The sequence below is a fragment of the Sus scrofa genome, chromosome 7 (genome assembly GCF_054392235.1).
Source record: "Sus scrofa isolate SSC_HxYL_T2T_F1_AM1 chromosome 7, Sscrofa_HxYL_maternal_Yorkshire_Landrace_v2.0, whole genome shotgun sequence".
NCBI classification, from domain to species: Eukaryota; Metazoa; Chordata; class Mammalia; order Artiodactyla; family Suidae; genus Sus; species Sus scrofa.
Window position 1 is genome coordinate 24,788,914 of NC_139389.1, and position 17,122 is coordinate 24,806,035.

At 39.3% G+C, this 17,122-nt stretch overlaps 1 protein-coding gene and 1 pseudogene across 1 annotated transcript; both read right to left on the bottom strand.

The window, feature by feature from the left end:
- Positions 1-2,153: 2,153 nt before the first annotated feature.
- LOC146401393 (olfactory receptor 2B11-like) lies at positions 2,154-3,092 on the bottom strand. The gene has a single exon (XM_084970497.1). It carries the CDS (start codon positions 3,090-3,092, stop codon positions 2,154-2,156), a length of 939 nt encoding a protein of 312 aa, XP_084826623.1.
- An 11,545-nt stretch (positions 3,093-14,637) lies between these two features.
- LOC146401394 (olfactory receptor 10C1-like) lies at positions 14,638-15,600 on the bottom strand (annotated as a pseudogene).
- Positions 15,601-17,122: the final 1,522 nt, after the last annotated feature.

Here is a 17,122-nt window from a genome sequence, read left to right on the forward strand (position 1 = left end):
TGTACTTGTGAAATTAATAGAATAATATCATATGATACCAGTGACCTTCCAGTCCCACTTTTGTAAAACAAAGAATACAGTATGTGACGCTGAGGCCAATGAAAGAGCATAAAACACCTGTATCTGGCCTGGAAGCCAGAGCTAGTGTCTGTGATTATCTGATGATACATCTGTGCCTGCACTGCTGAGATACACTCAGAAGAGATAACTGAGCATGTGTTTAGGGAATATGCTGCACAGGAATGGGTATGAGGGGACGTGAACAAAGACTGGAGCCATCTGTCTGTGTTATTCAATCCATGATAGGTTGCATGAGCTTTGGTGTAGGTTGCAGACGTGGCTCGGATCCCACGTTGCTGTGGCTCTGGTGTAGGCCGGTGGCTACAGCTCCGATTCGACCCCTAGCCTGGGAACCTCCATATGCCGTGGGAGTGGCCCAAGAAATGGCAAAAAGACACACACACACACAAATTAGATACGGGTCACAGTTGGTTCTTGTTTGGAAGAACATGCCATTCTCCAACCAATAGTTTGCTTAGATTTTGATTATACCAGAATGCATGCCAGAAAAGTTCCAATGATTCTCGTTTTTCTTACCTGTTAATGTCTTCACTACACAACACTGTTGATTTCTCATCATATTAATTCAGTATCAAGTAACAATAAAATCCTTTATTTGCTTAAAAACATAACTAATTTTTCGATGAAGTTTTAGGTTGAGTATGAATCCTAGAACTAAGTTTATTTTTGTAACTAAGGTACCTTTCCCTTTTAATGATATAGATTCTGAGCATCAGAGAGCTACTTGTTTTGCTTGAAGTAATCAAGTTGCTTTCCATTCTAGAAATATCAATTGTTTCTTTCTCATAATGATTCTTGCACTGTTTCAGAAGGCATTCCTAGCTGTTTACATCATGCGCCAAATGTTTACATGTTGTGGTTCGTTATTATATCACTAATTTTCTCTTACTGATTCAGGAGGTTCATGCTTATGCTCTTTAAAAGAAATGTTAAGAAACTTATGCACATATTTTGTCCACCTATTTAATTTATTTTAATATTTAAGAATACATTTTAAGGTTTTTAGGTAAATATTCAAACCCTGTATACTTTTTTTGTTAAACAAGACCCACAATGAGTTTTTAAGGAAGCAGTAGCGTCTCCATAAGTTGAGGCTGATTGTCTCATGAGACTCCTGGTTGGTCTAAGGTTTATTTATTTATTTATTTATTTGAATTGATTACATTTATTGTTGTACAATGATCATCCCAATCCATTTTTATAGGATTTCCATCCTGTGACCCCAGTGCATCCTCCCACCCCCCGAACTGTCTCCTTTGGAAACCATACGTTTTTCAAAGTCTGCGAGTCAGTATCTGCTCTGCAAAGAAGTTCACTGTGTCCTTTTTTCAGATTCCACATGTCAGTGAAAGCATTTGATGTTGGTGTCTGATTGTCTGACTGACTTCAATTAGCATGATAATTTCTAGGTCCATCCATGCTGATAAAAATGCCAGTATTTCGTTCCTTAATGGCCGAGTAATATTCCATTGTGTATATGTACCACATCTTCTGGATCCACTCCTCTGTCAATGGGCATTTAGGTTGTTTCTGTGTCTTGGCTATTGACAATAGTGCTGCAATGGACACTGGAGGACATGTGTCTTTTTGAGTCATGGTTTTCCCTGGATAGATGCCCAGTGGTCTAATGTGTAGAGTGTCTCACTTGGAATGCCCAGTGGCAGTATGCTGCCCACGTAGACATGGCCAATCTAACAGAAAGTGGTGGAATATTTCTTAAGGGACACTGTCATAGGAAATCCACTGATGAATAGTTGCCGTGGTGACTAGCTTGAATGAAAGGGTTTATATTATTACTTTATTCACTTCTTAACACCATTAGAATTTTAGTGTGTGCCACCAGAATAGAACTCTTTTTAATACATTTCCACAAACAGAGCCCTTATGGGTGCATTATTAGCCAAGTGTCCCCTTGGTCTAAGAGCATTAGAAAGAACCTGAAAAGTAGGACATAGTTTGCAAGAAGACCCTGTGCCATGATCTGGGGAAGTATGAGACAAGAATGATTTGTCAGAGAAACTCCTATATACCTACTCACTTGTTAAAGAATGTCATTTGATGTCTGCGAACTATCAATTGGAAGTGAAAACGCTCCTCACCAGGTTGCCCCAGGCACCCTTTACATCCTTGTTCCTCAGAGTGTAGATGAAAGGGTTGAGTGTAGGAGTCACCACTCCATAGAAGAGAGCCATGAACTTGGGCAGGTCCCTAGAGATGGAGGAAGGGGGCTGAAGGTACATGCTAATGCCTGGACCATAAAAGAAGAAAACTACAATGAGATGGGAGGAACATGTGCCAAAGGCTTTTTTTCTTCCCTCCGAAGATTTAATCTTAAATACAGCATGTCCGATAGAAGCATAGGAAGCAAGAATGAAGCATAGTGGCACAGCTAACATGAAAATGCAAACCACAGAGAGTGTGAGCTCATTGGAGCCCTTCTCACCACAGGCCGCCTTTATCAGAACGGGAACCTCACATACCAAGTGATCCAGTGTGTTGTGACCACACAGTGGTAAGTGTAATGTGACAGTGGCCTCTGAGACAGCGTAGGTCATTCCACCCAGCCACACAGTGGCCACCAGTAGGATACAGGTGCACCGATTCATGATGAGGGTGTAGTGCAGAGGCTTGCAGATGGCCACGTAGCGATCAAAAGACATAATAGCCAAAAGCAGACATTCTGTGCCTCCCATTATGTGGAAGAAATAAAGCTGAACGGCACAGCCCAGATAGCTGATTGTCTTCTTCGATCGTCCCAGGTGAAAGAGTATCTGAGGGACAATGCTTGTGGTGTAGCACATGTCCAGAAAGGAGAGGTTGGTGAGGAAGAAATACATGGGGCTGTGCAGACGGGAGTCTAAGGTGGACACCAGAATGATGGCTATGTTTCCCACCATGGCCATGGGGTATGTTAGAAGCAGAATAATGAACAGAGGAAGCTCCAGCCAGGGATGATCCGGAAAGCCTAGTAGAATAAACTCTTCTGGATGGCTTTTGTTAATTCGTTCCATTATCTGCAGTTTGCTTCCCCTGTATCGGAGCAGTGGCAGGAAGTGTAGAAAGATTTTGAGAAATGACAAACACAATTGTGTATAGTGGGAGTATATGCATACAATTAAGCATCCATTCATAGAAGATTGGGTGCAGTCACTTGGGTGGGGTTGGGGGAGGATAATTAAAAGATGTGACACCAGGGGACTTAATTTCTCCTCATGACCCTACAGCATAAAGACAGCTACCTTAAGCAAGTAACCGAACCTTTCTGAAATGGAATCTACTACTCTGTGTGATAAAGATGACAATGAGCATGTCCTTGGGCTCTGGTAAGGATTGAATGCCAAGCAGAAGTGACTGTGTTTCAGATGCTCCAAAGTAATGCTCTTTCATCCCTTGGTTTGCAGAAATACCAGCTAAGTTTATTGGTTCCTACCTTCAGGTGCCCGATAAATAGATGTGGCTGGGTCTTAGGAATCAGATAGGTCTTTTTCAGGATCCCTGCTGCAAGGCCTTACTGAAATGTTAAGAAGAGTGAAAGGGTGGAGTTAGCTCTAGCACAAGGAGGAGGTGGAGAGAACCTAGCCCTAGCCCTTAGTTATCATCTAGATAGGCTTGTCCAGATGCAGGTTGAATTATTACATCATCCCCATGGGGACTAAGAAGGCTTTTACAATTTAAATCCATCTTGGTCATTTAGAATTGAGCAAGAAACTTAAACCCTTAGATGACAGCTTGCTGAAGTATAAACTGAGAGAATTTAGCTATAAATATGTTTCTCCCAACTCAAACATTTGTTGTTGGATGTCCCTTTTCTTGCATAACTACTTTGTTGAAACCAGGCCGTTGATTGTTCATGTCAGAATTTATTATCTATCTTGTAGGAGTTTTTCTTTATCCCGGGGGCTTATCTTGTTTTTAGGTAAGGCCTTGGCCTGTTATCAACAGCTTACTTACTTATATGTAGCTACAATTATGACATTTATGTCCAGGGAACTGGAACAGGTGGAAAGCATTTCCACTGAGGACCAGAAACTCAATGGTTTAGAGGCAGCAGATTACATTTGTAGGCTGGGAAAGCACAGTTTTCACATACTCTGTTTCTCTGAGTCCTCAAGGCCATTGTGTGAGGTGTCACATCGAACTCCCCTGGGCTAAGATATTATTTTGATTCCAAAATAACCCTAGGTCTGTTGTGCACAGTGAGATAATATAATAATAATTCCAGCTAATCCTTAATGAGCCTTGTGTGCCAAACAGTACAGTAAACCTTTCAGACCCATGAATCATCTAGTACCTATCCCCAAACGTTATGACAAAGGAAATGTTAGTATCTGAATTGTAAGATACTGTTCATCATTCATCCCAGTTGTCTGCTAATGACTAGGGAGGATCTAAAGATCAAAAAGCCATGAATCCCTTAAATGAGGTATTGAGATGGTGAGACTATAAATCCAGTTTTCAAGGTTCCGTAGATGTATATTAGCTATACATTAGCTCTAAAATTCTATGCTCGAACTCTGATCTTTTCCATGTCATTCTCCTGGTGTTTCATTACTTTCAATTCTCTGATATCATGATGTTTTGTCCAATTTTTGATCTACTTCCAATAATATTCCATCAGGACCTCAGGGCCTCTTTATCTCTGAATTTTTTTTCCTTTGTCCTTGCCCCTAGGCATGCAGACATTCAGAGATCAAAGCTGAGCCACAGCAGTGCCCTAAGCCACAGGAGTGACAATGCTGGATTCTTAGCAGATAGGACTCCAGGGAGCTCCTGTCTGTGAATGTTTAAAGTCCTTTGTCTCTCCATCTCCACTAAGGTTTTTCATTCTAGCGTATCCTTTTTTTTTTTTTTTTTTTTTTTTTTTTTTTTTTTGCCACACCCATGGTATGTGGAACTTCCCAGGCCAGGGATTCAACCCATACTGCAGTTTTGGCCTTTGCCACATCTGCAGCAATGTGGGATCCTGAAGCTGCTGTGCCACAAGGGAACTTCTCTAGTGTATCTTTTTGTACATCATTTTTCATCACACAGCGTATTATTTATATTGACAGAGACTTTTAAGTTATGTGTAGGAAAATGTTATAGAAGAAAGGAAAGGTTTTTATCTGACTTCAAAATGTCTGGATAAAACAGGTGGATGGGTCAATGCATCAGATTTCTACTGCATATTTTAAAAGTTGACATGATTGGATGAAGGCTACACATTTCATTCAGGTATTTAATACCTGTCAGGAATAGTATTTATTCAAATTTACATGCTTTTAAGATGGGTTTAAGTGATAGACTGAGAGACTCTGATTACAAAGAAAAATCCATTGCTTTCTACAGGCAGCAAACTAGTTATTTCCAAAGTTTAGAGAAGACTTCCAGAAATGAAATGCTGTCTGGTTTCCCTATGTATATTTGGTACTCTGATGTACACACATTCCAACCTTCCCTAAGAAGGTTTTTTTTTTTTTTTTTTTTTTTTTTTTTTTTTTTTTTTTTTTTTTTTGTCTTTTTGCTATTTCTTTGGCCGCTCCTGCGGCATATGGAGGTTCCCAGGCTAGGGGTCGAATCGGAGCTGTAGCTGCCGGCCTACACCAGAGTCGCAGCAACGTGGGATCTGAGCCGCGTCTGCAACCTACACCACACATCGTGGCAACGCCGGATCGTTAACCCACTGAGCAAGGGCAGGGACCGAACCCACAACCTCATGGTTCCTAGTTGGATTCGTTAACCACTGCGTCACGACGGGAACTCCTAAGAAAGGGTAGTTTTTAAAGCAAGTATCTTTTTACTTACCTTATGTTGATAACTATAGTTTAAGCAAAAGGAATTATAAAGGAACACATTTGAATTTTTCCAACTGGCCTAGGACAGAGAAATCTGTAGTACACAGATGAATATTTAAGAATGATATTCAGAAGTGTGTATTCCATTCGACACAATGCTGCCCCAAAGAAGAAAGCCCATATTAGGAAGACGGCAGTAGGTAATATCAAGAGTGCTTTGCATGTGTGCAGTCTATTATATCCCGGAGACTCTTGGGCATTATTTTCAGACAGCCCGTTAATGCTTATCCCAGATGAGTTAGCAGACAAATTCCTTTGGGACAGAGTTCTCCATGGAAATGCTTCTGGTGTACAATTAGTTATCTACTGAATTGAGGTTGTTAGATATGTTTTAGAATAAACTCATTTGATTTCTCAAAACACTGGAAACTAATTTTACTTGATTATTTTATTCACTTATTATCTTTGTAATGTTTCTTTTATTGGCAATGCTTTTTTAAATTGAAGCATCATTGACATCCAACAATACATTATTTTTCAGGTGTAGAGTGTAATGCTTTGACCTTCATATACATTGCTAAATGATCACAGTAAATTAACCATCAGTCGCTATACAAAGTTACAATTTTTTCTTTGTGCAGAGATCTTTAAGACTTATTTTCTTAGCAGTTTTTCAGATCTGCAATAGTGACTGTATCACATCAAACCTGTACCACAGAAGTGACCTGAACCACTGCAGTGACAATGCCAGATCCTTAACCTGCCACCTCACAAGGGAACTCCAGGGTTCTCTGTTTTGTTACATGGATCTATGTGTCTGTTTTTGCTTGTTTGTTTTTAGGGCCACACCTATGGCATATGGAAGTTCCCAGGCTAGGGGTTGAATCGGAGCTGCAACTGCTGGCTTATGCCACAGCCGTAGCACTGCTGGATCTGAGCTGTGTCTGCGACCTATACCACAGCTCACGGCAATGCCCCTGAGTGAGGCCAGGGATTGAACCCACATCCTCATGGATACTAAGTCAGACTTGTTACTGTTGATCCACAATGGGAACTCCTATGTGTCTGTTTTTATGCCAGTATCATAGTGTTTTGTTTACGACTGCTTTGTAGTATTGATTAAAATCAGGGAGCATGATGCCTCTGGCTTTGCCCTTAAGATTCATTTGGCTATTCAGGATATTTTGTGTTTCATACAAAGATTTAAAATTACTCATTCTAGTTCTGTGAAAAATGCCATTGGAATTTGATAGGGATTTCATTGAATCTGTAATTGCTTTGGGTAATATTGATATTTAATTCTTGCAGCTCATGAGAGTGGAATATATTTTCATTTATTTGTGTGTTCTTTAGTTTCTTTTGTCAGTGTCTTATAGTTTTCAGTGGACTGGTCTTTCTTCATTTCTAGGTATTTTATTCTTTTTGAGGCGATTGTATATGGGATTCTTTATGTCTGTTTCTGATCATTGTTGGACAGTAATTTTAAATAGGGTTCATTTAGACCAAAGCTAGTTTGAGTAAAAGGATGTGGAGACATTCACGTGAATTTCTTGCATATCTTATTTTGTTCACCTTGTAGAATATCTCCAATAAGATATAATATTTCTGGCTGTACCTAATAAATAAAGGGACACAAAAATAAGTTGAAGAGAAGAAAAAACCGGAAGTGGTCTTTCTGGGAGGAGGAATAAAATGACATTAAAAATCCTTTAAAATATTTAATGATTTTCAGAGTTCCCGTCCTGGCTCAGCAGAAACGAATCTGCCTAGCATCCATGAGGATGCAGGTTCAATCCCTGGCCTCGCTCAGTGGGTTAAGAATCTGGCGTTGCTGTGAGTTGTGGCATAGGCCATCAGCTACAGCTCTGATTCGACCCCTAGCCTAGGAATCTCCATATGCCGTGGGTGCGGCCCTAAAATAAAAAGACAAAATAAATAAATATTAAAAAAAATTTAATGATTTTATGATATGAAGACTGATAGCTTCTCTCTCTTTCTCACACACACAAACCCATAACATCCCACATAATAATAGTCCGATTTGTATACGAACATTAAGATTTAAAAGTTACACATACAATCCATGAGTGCATTATTCGAAAAGCAAATTCAAATGTACTGAATAACAGGTACAAATAGATATGTCTCCCTTTAAACATCCTCTTTCCATGGCCCATAATCTCACTATCTTTTCCCTAAAGTAAACTACTAGTATCATATGATGTGTATTGTTCCACTTTACAAGTGTGATGGATATTCGCTGAGAATATCCACTTGCATAAGAGAAATGCAAATCAAAACTACCATGAGATATCACCTCACACCCGTCAGAATGGCCATCATTAATAAATCCAGAAATAACAAGTGCTGGAGGGGCTGTGGAGAAAAGGGAACCCTCCTGCACTGTTGGTGGGAATGTAAACTGGTACAGCCACTATGGAGAACAGTTTGGAGATACCTTAGAAATCTATACATAGAACTTCCACATGACCCCGCAATCCCACTCTTGGGCATCTATCCGGACAAAACTCTACTTAAAAGAGACACATGCACCCGCATGTTCATTGCAGCACTATTCATAATAGCCAGGACATGGAAACAACCCAAATGTCCATCGACAGAGGATTGGATTCGGAAGATGTGGTATCTATACACAATGGAATACTACTCAGCCATAAAAAAGAATGACATAATGCCATTTGCAGCAACATGGATGGAACTAGAGAATCTCATCCTGAGTGAAATGAGCCAGAAAGACAAAGACAAATACCATATGATATCACTTATAACTGGAATCTAACATCCAGCACAAATGAACATCTCCTCAGAAAAGAAAATCATGGACTTGGAGAAGAGACTTGTGGCTGCCTGATGGGAGGGGGAGGGAGTGGGAGGGATCGGGAGCTTGGGCTTATCAGACACAACTTAGAATAGATTTACAAGGAGATCCTGCTGAATAGCATTGAGAACTTTGTCTAGATACTCACGTTGCAACAGAAGAAAGGGTGGGGGAAAAATGTAATTGTAATGTATACATGTAAGGATAACCTGACCCCCTTGCTGTACAGTGGGAAAAACAAAACAAAACAAACAAAAAAAAGTGTGACGGATATTTTTCACTGTCTTTCCTCCCTCGCCCAGATCCACTCTTTATCCCACTATGTATGTTGAACTCTATGCTCTACTCAAAAGTCTTAATCAAAGGAGTCCTTGATATGTGGCTTCTGTCTGGATTCAGCCAATGGGGGTCACGAGTTGAGGATTAGAGAAAGAGAGAACAGCTAGTTTGGTTTATTTTCCCTTGGCTCCCTCTCAGCTGGGACACATGAGGTGGCCTGTATTGCTCAGGCAAAAGTCATAGCTCTTGGAGATGGCTGTGTATTACAGTTTCTTTTTTTCTGGTTTCCAGTACCACTTCCCCACTTTGTTGCTTCAGGCCTTGGGTGTGTGACAGACGTCCATTGTGGCTAGTTCCAGGGTAATGCATGTACAGTACCCATATAGACACCCCTTGTAGGGGTTCTAAATCCTTCTCACACCTTTGATCAATATTTCCTTTTTTCAGCTTCCCTCATTTTCCCAGGTGGGTGTGCCATCTATTATATCTGATATAACTCTTCATTTACAAACAGACCAGCATCATTCCATGCTTCAGAACTTTTGAATTGCCATTTCTTCTACCTAAAATGCTCTTCTCTTGACTTCATCATGGCTAGCTCCTTCCTGTCTTTCAGTTTTGAGCTTAAACACCCCTTCTAAGAAGGGATACCCAATGTGAATTTACTTCTTAGTCTCTCTATAGCATAATCTTTTAAGTTTCATCAAAAGATTATTTTCCAAGTTATTTTACATTCTGATTCCCTCTGAAAGATGTAAATTTTATGACAATAGTAACTAAAAAATTACAATGGAATCATCTTATGCATATTATTATGTCACTTGATTTTTACACACACAGACTTTCTCATGGTGGAGAAATTGACAAACTGATACTTAAAACATTATTCTTTTCTTTTCTTTCTTTCTTTTTATTTTATTTTATTTTTTTTTTTGTCTTTTCTAGGGCTGCACCTGCGGCACATGGAGGTTCCCATGCTAGGGGTCTAATTGGAGCTATTGCTGCTGGCCTACACCACAGCCGTGGGAACGCCGGATGCCTAACCCACTGAGCAAGGCCAGGAATCGAACCTGCAACCTCATGGTTCCTAGTCAGATTCGTTAACCACTGAGCCATGACGGGAACTCCCATTTTTCTTTCTTCTACAAAATGCTATCTGATATACTTTTGCTGCATTTTCTATGTTTTGGCATGTTGTTTCTGTTTTGATTATTCTCAAAGTATTTGGTTATTTCCCTTGTAATTTCCTTTGATTTATTATTTAGAAGTACATTGTTTAATTTCTACATGCCCATATGTTTGTCAATATTTTTGTTACTTATTCTAAGTTCATTCAGTCATGTTTAGAGGATATACTTTCAGTCATTTTAATTTTTTTAAGGGCTGCATCTATGGCATATGGAAATCTCCAGGCTAGGGATCGAATCAGAGCTGCAGCTGCCAGCCTACCTACAGCCACAGCAACCCGGAATCCAAGCTGCATCTGTGACCTACACCACAGCTCACAGCAATGCCAGATCCTTAACCGGGTGAGCGAGGCCAAGGATGGAACCCGCATCCTCATGGATTCTAGTTGAGTTTGGTACCACTGAGCCACTACGGGAACTCCCCTTTCAGTCATTTTAAATTTATTGTGAGTTGTTTCATGGCCTAATGATCTGTTCTGTAGAATGTTCCTTATGCAATGAGAAATATATCTATTCTGCTTTTTTTGAATGAAGTGCTCCGTATATGTTAGTTTTGTTTACCTTGTTTGGCTCTCTCTTTCCTTGCTGATATTCTGTCTAATTTTTCCATCCATTATTTTAAGTGGGGTACTGAAGTGCAACAGTTATTGTGGAATTAACCATTTCTCCAATTAGTTCTGTTACTTTTTATGTTATGTACTTGGGCAATCTTTTGTTAGATGCATGCGTGTTTGTTAGATCTTCTTGATGGATAGACTAAATTTATCATCATAATTTTTTTGACCATAGTAACAATTCTTGTCTTTATGTCTATATTCTCTGATATCCACATAGCTGTTAGTGCTATCTTTTTTTGCTTTTTTAAGATTATTTTTTGAAGTATAGTTGTTTTAGAATATTAGAAGGAGTTTCAAGTGTACAGTATAGTGATTCACTACTTTTACAGGTTATACTCTATTAAAATTGTTGCAAGATAATGGCTGTAATTCCATGTGTTAGACAATAAAACCTGGTTTCTTATTTGTTTTGTACATAGTAGTTTGTATCCATTAATCTCATACCCCTCTCTTGCCCCTCCCCTCTTCCCTCTTTTCATTGGGAGCCACGGTTTGTTGTCTATGTTTGTGAATCTGTTTCTGTCTTGCTATACGCATTGATTTGTTTAATTTTTTAGATTCCACATATAAGTGATGAGAAGAAGTGTGTGTAAATGTGTCACATCAATGTGTCTTCTTTATCCCCTTCATCCATTCAAGTGTTCATGGATACTACGTTTGCTGTCATTTCTGGGCTATTGTAAATAATGCTGCTCTGAACATTAGGGTGCCTGTATCTTTTCAAATTTGTGTCTTTGTTTTCTTTCGGTATCTACCCCGAAATGGAATTGCTGGATCATGTGGTAGTTCTGTTTTTAACTTTTTGAGACATCTCCATAATGTTTTCCATAGTGGCTGTACCAATTTATAGTCCTACCCAGAATGGGAAAGGGATCCCTTTTCTCTGTTTCCTCACCAATATTTATTATTTGTGTGGTTTTTGATGACTGACATTCTGATAGGTGTGAGGTGACATCTCATTGTAGTTTTGATTTACATTAATCTAATAATGAGTGATGTTGAGCATCTTTTCATATGCCTATTAGCCATCTATATGTCTTCTTTGGAAAAACGTCTCTTCAGATCTTCCACCCATTTTTTGACTGAGTTGTTCATTTTCTGATATTTGTTGTATGAGCTTTTTAGGTATTTTGAATGTTAGCCCCTTATCGTATAGGCTTGAGTATTTTCTCCTATTCAGTAGGTTGTCCTTTTTTTGCAGCTCATTTTCTTTGCATGTGAAAGCTTTTAAAGTTAATTAGTCCCGCTTGTTTGTTTTTGCTTTTATTTCTTTTGCCTGAGCATGTGGATCCAAAAAAATACTGCTATGATTTATGTCATTAGAGCGTTCGACCTGTGTTCTCTTCTAGGAGTTTTATGGTTCCAGGTTTTGTTTTTTGAGGTTTCAGGCCTTACGTTAAGGTCTTTAGTCTATTTGGAATTTATTTTTGAATATGATGTGGGGAAGTATTTTAATCTTATTCTCTTACATGTAATTGTCTAGTTTTTGATCTTTTTAAGTGTATAAAACTTATCAAAATTAGTAAACTAAACACAAAAGTTCATGCTACAAAATCATTTTTAACTGGTTTTAATTTTTAAAAATCATTCTTTTTTTCTTGGAGTTCCCGTCGTGGCGCAGTGTTTAACGAATCCGACTAGGAACCATGAGGTTGTGGGTTCGGTCCCTGCCCTTGCTCAGTGGGTTAACGATCCGGCGTTGCGGTGAGCTGTGGTGTAGTTTGCAGACGCGGCTTGGATCCCACGTTGCTGTGGCTCTGGTGTATGGTAGTGGCTAGAGCTCTGATTCGACCCCTAGCCTGGGAACCTCCATATGCCATGGGAGCGGCCCAAGAAATAGCAAAAAGACAAAGAAAAGAAATTCTTTTTTTGTCGATTAGTCAACATATTTATAAATAATAATCTGTGATGCCTGCAGATAATTCCTGCCTATTTCTGTAGCATAATTGTTAATTGGCTATTTTTTGCATTTTCAGAATATTTCTATTCTTAATTAACTGAACACAGATATAAATAAAAAACTGTGTTTTGTTTTGGTCTTCAGTGAATCAGATAGCTTTTGGTAAAATGGGCATATCTGGCAAAACAGACATCTCGGTCATTAGTAACCATCACTATCATTCCGTGACTGGAGAATTACCACATCTTTTTCTTTTCCAGCTTTATTGAGATGAAATCGACAAATAAAATTGTGAAGACTTAAGGTGTATAATGTGATGATACATATATCAAATATATATCCCTCGATGTATGTATCCACTGTGAGATGAACACCACGATCGAGTTAAGTTCATTGCTCACATGGTATCTTTTGTGTATGTGTGTGGTCAGAAGAGTTAAGATCCGTTCTGTTAGCAAACTTCAAGTACATAATTCAGTGTTATTAACTACCGTCACCATGCTGTGTGTTAGATCCCCAGAACTCATTCATCCTATGCTGTAGGTTGTCACGGTAGCTGTCACAGTTCTCCATTCCTTGTCCTATACCCACTGCTATGTGGGTAGCTGAGAATCTCTCATAGATCACAGCACCTCCCTGAGAACGAAACATTCAAAGCCAAGGTAATGTTCCTATAGATGCCTCAAGCCACTAGACTGTGTTATAACGATGTCCAGTTATCTTAAGAGCAAGTTTTCGGATGATTTCCAAATATATTTGGTCAGGAATCATCTGAACATATGTAAATCTTTTTTTTTATTACTCAAATGAATTTATCACATCTGTAGTTGTATAATGATCATAAATTTAAAATTATTTATATTATTTAGTGTTAGTTCAGTTTTCTTCTTCCATCCTAGAAGTTAAATAGGTGTTCTCCTTCTTTTGAAAAAAAGTTTCACCATGAAGACTCTGGTGAAAATTTCCTGTAATTTTCTTTTAAAATTCTGCAACAGATACTTCTGATTTTTTTTGGGGGGGGAAGCTTTTGGATTACTTTTAAATTTTAATAATTTTCTTTTTTTGGATGTTACATATTTTTACAGTACACACAACTCAAAAAGGAACTATTTAACTCTATGTCATGTACCAATAATTAAGGTTGAAGAATTTTAAACATTTTTATGGAAGAAAGTAACACACATCACAGAGCTAATAGGGCATAAAGAGCCATGTGGGACACACATATGTGGAAGCACTACCCCAGTGACCACCACAGAAGTTATACGGATCTCTCAGGGGCTAGAAAATGCCTAAGAATTTAGAGTGAGAACTTGCTAGGCTTCTGAGATGTAATCTGGCAATTTGTCCTTTTAACCTATACTTTAGCCTAAATGGGAACATTTTGGGAAACCTGTCTAGTGTTGGACTCATCTATTAAAATTCTTTGGTAGCCAACTTCCTTCCGGAATTTGGTAATGAGAACTTTAACTGTGAGTACAGAGGTATCTCCAAAATAACAATCACTGTTATTCAAGAAGGTTCTTACAAAACGGATTGACAAGTGCGGTTCTCCCTCCCTCCGTCCTTTTCTCTTTCTTTCATTTTCTTTCTTTCTTTCTTTCTTTCTTTCTTTCTTTCTTTCTTTCTTTCTTTTTTTCTTTCTTTCTTTCTTTCTTTCTCTCTCTCTCTTTCCTTCCTTCCTTCCTACCTTCCTTCCTCTCTATCTCTCTTTCTTTTTTAGATAATTTTAAATGATAGTTGATTTACATTTTCTGTCAATTTCTGCTGTACAGCACGGTTATCCAGTCATACGTATATGTACATTCTTTTTCTCGCATTATCCTCCACCATGTTCTATAGTAAGTGACTAGATCTTCTTTCCCTCCTTCCCACTTTCCTTTTATTTCATCTTTCTTTCTTTCCTCTTATGTTGGTTTTGCATCTTTTTCAAAGAGCAATTTTTGTGGTCCTCTGGTATCTAGCTATGAGCCAATACTTTTTTCTTGCCTAGAGTTCTCCTAAGAGCTGCCTTGACTTCCTTGTTCCGTAAACTGTAGATGATGGGGTTGAGCATGGATGTCACCACGGTATAGAAGAGGGCTAGGAGTTTATCTATTCCTGGTGAATGGCTAGCCTTGAGTCTCAAGTAGGTGACAGATCCTGAGCCATAGAAGAGTGTTACTACAAGTAAGTGGGAAGAACAGGTGGAAAGAGCTTTTCGGCGACCCTCAGGTGAGGGCATGCTCAGCACGGCAGCTAGAATTCTGCCATAAGAAGCAATGATGAGTAAAAATGGGCTGGAAATGCAAAGGGTGGCTGCAACAAAGACTGCAGCCTCATTATGGGAGGTATCCCCACAGGCAAGTGCCAGGATAGGGGGGAGGTCACAGAAGAAGTGGTCTATTTCACAGGGGCCACAGAAGTCCAGGGAGAAAATATAGTTGGTCTGGCCCAAGCCTACCATGCATCCCACTCCCCAAGAAACCATTGCCAAATGGACACACACTCCACGACTCATTCGTGTTGCATAGTGAAGTGGGGAGCATATGGCCATATAGCGGTCAAAAGCCATGGCGGCCAAAAGACAGCACTCACTGATACCAAAAAATGCGAAGAAAAACATCTGTGTAGCACACCCCTCCTGAGAGATTCCTCAGGCCTCGCTCACAAGGCTCTGCAGCATCTTGGGTGTGACAGAGCACATGTAGCCAATCTCCAAGAGAGACAGGTTGGCCAGGAAGAAGTACATGGGGGTGTGGAGGACCGGGTTGGTCCAGATGGCAGTGGCTATGAGAGCATTGCCCGTCAGTGATGCTAAGAACATGAGCAGGATGAGGGTAAACAAAAGGAAACACTGTTCAGTGACCTCAGAGAATCTGGCAAAGGCAAAGCGTTTGACAGACATGCTGTTGTCCTGCCACAAGGAACAATTGAAGGTCATGCCTGAAAAAAAGAAGGCAAGGTCATCATCAAGAGACTTTCACATAGAAATCTGAATCTTTCTCTTACTCTTAACAAGCTCTCGTGAGTCAGAGAGATAGATTTCTTTTCTGCTATTCTAAAATTCAAAGTTTGGAAGTTACCCTCATCTTGAAACCAAATCCTATTCCATGTTCACTCTCCTAGTTGATTTGTCGTAAATAATCTAGTCAGCAGGCATGAAATGGAAAACAGTTTAGTAAAATTCTCTCTCTCATCCCTTCATTTTACGAGTTGTCAAATACTACCAGATAATGTCCTCCCATACCTACCTATTTCTTTCCTTTTCTTTAGCCACTGACTTGCTTTCTTTACTCATTTATTCACAAGTATTTATTGAGCTCAGCATATTTTCAAAGTATTTTTCAGTTTCTGTTGTAGGTCCTGGATTCAACAAAGAAGGAAAGAAGAACAGAAATAAATGGACCAATTCAGAATTCTATTAAATATGAAATAACAAACATACGATTACAGGGACCCTTAGCGTCTATGACTGCTGAAGAATGTGCTCACACATCAAGCATTCTATTATAATGCATTTACACTTATACTAAAGCATTTAGAAACATTTCCCTTTTGTTGTTACTAATTAACTTAATATAATTTAATATTTCTCTTTTCTATGTGGCACCACAATTCAGTTAAGGTTGTGGCAAAGAAAATAGAGACAATAGTTTATATATTTCTTTGAACCCCAAATATTTTCTTTCTTTCTTTTGCTTTTCAGGGCCACACCCACGGCATATGGAGGTTCCCATGCTAGGGGTCCAGTTGGAGCTACGGCTGCCGGCAGTGGAAAATGAACCCAGTTCATGCCCATGAGGACATGGATTTGATGTCTGGCCTTACTCAGTGGCTCACTTGCTGTGAGCTGTGGTGTAGGTTGCAGATGTGGCTTGGATCCTGCCTTACTGTGGCTGTCACGGAGGTTGGGAACTACAGCTCTGATTTGACCCCTGGCCTGGGAACTTCCATATGCTGTCAGTGCAGCCTTAAAAAGAAAGAAACAAAAAACAAAATAAGAAATTAACATGCACTTTATCACCCTCGAAAATTCTTGCCCTGTAGAAATGTCATGTTAACGGACTCATTGGACACTGTGTGCAATATTCCCTAATAGTGCCAGTCTATAAAAATAACCTATATTAAGAATCAGCCATCAACCAAATAATGCACCATGCTTCTAATCTAAAGATATAGGAGTTTTATGCAAATGATGAACTGTGTTTGTAGATTCCTACTCAATGTGATGACAGATCAAGTGGCCGTTGAACATTGACAAGATTCTGCAGGTTCAAATCTTGAGATGGAGTTTCAGTGATAGGTGGATGTATGAAAAAGTAAATAGAGGAGAGAGACAAGATCATTTCAATAGCTCGTGGCTTTCTTCATGTGCCAGCTTCCCCAGCCCAAGATCCAAGACATGTACCTTGTCTACAGCTCTGCTTTGGAAATAACCCAGCAGAAGTGATTCATTTGGAGCC